We start from the raw sequence: 3,307 nt of genomic DNA, 5'->3' as shown, positions 1-3,307 counted from the left end.
ATTAAAAAGGTGATTTTGGGGGAAAGCTGCCAAAAAGATGACATTTTTGGCAGCTTTCTCCTTTTTTACCACCCAAAAAAACCTATCCAAACAGCTCCTTAAAGTTTCATTTTGCAAACCAAACAAGTGTTTTATGATTCCAATGGAATAAAAAACAAACAAAGAAAAGTATAAAAGTAAAATTAATGAGGTGGACAACAACTTTTAAAAGTATAAAGTTGTGTCATAAATACGCAACTTTACCAACAACAACCAAACAGCCCCTAAGCCCTCATCTGCAGGCGCTGTTTTCTTTATTTCTTTTTTCTTTTTTTTATCAAAGAGACTCTTGAGTCTTGACTCTTAATTTAGTCGAAAACACTGGCGGGACATAACGCTATCAATTACCGACTTAGACTCTCTGTAACCATTCTTTAATTTACCGACTCTTTCCGTTCCACTAACGAATCTTTTAAAAGATATTTCACTTCAAAGCTGAACATAACGCTATCAATTAGGTTTAACGCGTCGAGCAAATCACCAAAAATAGGGGGAAACCCTAAGCCGTTTACCTAAAATGTTAATAGGATAACTAGAAATTACCAATAAAAAGGTTAAATTGAATGAAATCTTCCCCAACTAGAGGGACTAATTTAAACCTCTAAAAGGGTTTGAGGGACACAATGGCAATTTCAATCATTTGAGGTGCTAACTAGAAAGTAGGGCAAATTACACTAAACCCCAAAAAAATTCAGCATTTTGCAGTATATATCTCTAAAAACTTTCAAAATCACACCGAAGCTCCCAATAACTTTTTGGCCTTGCAGAAAGCCCAAATTAAGTTTCTGCATTTTTGCAAATAACGCCCATAAACTAGAACAAAAAAACATAAAAAGGTATTTTTGAAAGTTATTGGGGGGTTTAGTATATTTTTGCCAAAAAGTAGTGGGGTTTTCTGCAAAAGTTAAAGAAATTTAAGGGACTGATATCGTGAGGGGAAATTTAAAAAAGAACATGTAAATACAACCGTATCGGCTAGTCCCTCATCTTGCTCTCTGAGTTAATGATGATCTTCTCCGCCTCCGATCATACGCCATGACGTCATCTGAAAAACCTAACAACGTCGTCGGAATTTCTAAGAATCCGGAATTTTGAATAATCAGAGGATTTAGACTCTTGAGCTCGTCCGCGTCTCCTTCACTCGCTTTTGTCAGGCGTCACTTTTGGAATGATATATATGATATCTTCAATCAGTATGTTGCATCAATAATATGCTATGCTGAATTCTATACAATCGACTAAATTTCTATATAGAAAAGATAATAAAGCTCCTAATTTTATAGTAAATTTTACTAGAATATAGCACGCAAATATTCTAGTAGAACATTCGATTTGTCTAGATTTTGAGATAGATGAACTATGCATGTAGCCGAGAAAGTATATTCACAGTGCAAACTGGTTTTTAACATGGAGAAAAAAAAAATCATCAAAATGTCAAAAATCTTATGGGCCCATTAAACATTTCGTCCTTTTGCTGTTTTCAGGACATTTTCAAGAACAAGACCTCATCAGAAGACAATGCAGTAGAAAATGTCTATTTACTCACCCAATGACCACATTGAACATATTTTACTTCCCCTGTTAAAAATCTCAAGAAGCTGATATAACTTTAACATGGCGCCAAAAAGAATTTACAGGCGAAGAAAGTTGGCCATACTACACTGCAAGTAATAATAGACAGGAGATCTTAGGGGCCATCAAATGTGTAGTTGTTAGCATACTCTGCAGCAGAACTGCTGGAGCCATTGCGAGTTCTAGTTGTAGCGGTTGTATTTGAATAGGGAGCATAGACTGATACAGGACTGGCACGAGAGTTTCTGGTCTGCGCCATAGTTGTGCTCCTCGTAGTCTTCTGACGAGCCTTTCGACCCTGAACAGAGAAGAAATCGGCTCAGTTCGAGCGACGTGCTTCGCATTAACAGAAAAATATACCAAGGAGCGAGGAAGTGATGCAAATGCATTTTCCTTTTTAACCTTCTTGTACTTATTTTAAATAGTGACTTAAAAGAAGTGCCAGCGGAAGAGGTGAAAATTGTTCCCCTAAACTTTTTGACTAACTTATTTACTCTGTTTTTGTATCAATAAAGGTTACTTCTCACTTTGTTTTAAATTTAGGGAAATTTCTACACCTCCCAAAAGTTTGGCCCATTTTGAGATAACAAAAAAAATTCTGACAAATGACACATAACGGCAAAAAAAGTTGGGTTAGATTGGGTTATCTGACAAAAGTTGTTGGTCTTATGTGACGTCAGGATTTTGGTGTTATCTCAAAAAATTTAGCGTTACCTACAAAAAAAGGCATTTCTGTGTTGAGGGGGGTGGGGGGATGGGGGTTTCACATTTACCTTAAATATAGCAAAAGCCTATGAGAAGAGAAAGAGAAGGAAATAAGGAGAAGATAAGACTTCATAGCCTTTCAATCAAATACCTCAAAAAAAATTAACAAACAACCTAAAATTAACTAAAACATTATAAATTGCAGCTGTCTCACCGAACACTCTTCAAACAAGATAGTCAGCAGACATAAGAAATGCAATTTAAAACCAAGTTTCTACATATTGAACTCTCATCAGTAGCCTTCAAGTTTATATGGATACTGAACTTGGCGGAAGTATTTCAAAACAGACAGTAAGAGTCATAACATAAGAAACTTACCTTGCCCATGCACTTCTCTAAGTGCGGAGCAAACCTCCCAGCCACAATTGGCCGCCCACAATTCATGCAATCAAAAATCTCACTGGCAATGGCAGGGTGAGTCTGACCAAATATATCTTCCACATTCTTGCTACTTGCTTCACTACTACTTGGATCTGCTGCCCGTGCTTCCATGGACAGCCTCATCTCCTCCTCTTCATTATCAAGACAATGGTCCAGGCCTAGCCTTGCTATCCTGTGACACTCCGATGCCATATCCACAATAATGGAATCGAGTAACTCCCCGAAAACATTGGAGGCTAACTGTACATCAAAGAGAAACAAGAAAAGAACATGAATTGGAACGCCTTTGACATCATATATAGGTATAAGAATCATCTTGAATATCATAAAATTGGGAGAAAAGTGGGCATACTAAGCTCATTTTACAGGTCCCTACAATAATAAGCATCAAATTTAAGTAACTTCAACTGATAATTACACAGTACAATATCTCAGATTGATATAAACAATACAACAGTCCAGGCCTCGCTTCAATATCCTGCGAGCCATATGCACAACAATGAGATTGACTAGCTCTCCGAACACATTAGAGGATAACTACACATCAAAC

At 36.9% G+C, this 3,307-nt stretch overlaps 1 protein-coding gene across 1 annotated transcript in view; it reads right to left on the bottom strand.

Annotated features, from left to right (window-relative positions):
- Positions 1,472-3,307, bottom strand: part of LOC109849008 (SAGA-associated factor 11 homolog) — a 2,717-nt gene continuing 881 nt past the window's right edge. The window contains exons 3-4 of the mRNA XM_020418773.1: positions 2,695-2,997; positions 1,472-1,909 (exon numbers count right to left, since the gene is read on the bottom strand). Coding sequence (XP_020274362.1) covers positions 1,727-1,909; positions 2,695-2,997 — 486 coding nt within the window. The 3' untranslated portion in view covers positions 1,472-1,726. The remainder of the gene's footprint in view (positions 1,910-2,694; positions 2,998-3,307) is intronic.

This window comes from Asparagus officinalis, chromosome 7, assembly GCF_001876935.1.
Source record: "Asparagus officinalis chromosome 7, Aspof.V1, whole genome shotgun sequence".
Lineage (NCBI taxonomy): Eukaryota > Viridiplantae > Streptophyta > Magnoliopsida > Asparagales > Asparagaceae > Asparagus > Asparagus officinalis.
The sequence above is the reverse complement of the archived record's forward strand: the minus strand, read 5'-3'. Positions and strand labels throughout refer to the sequence as shown.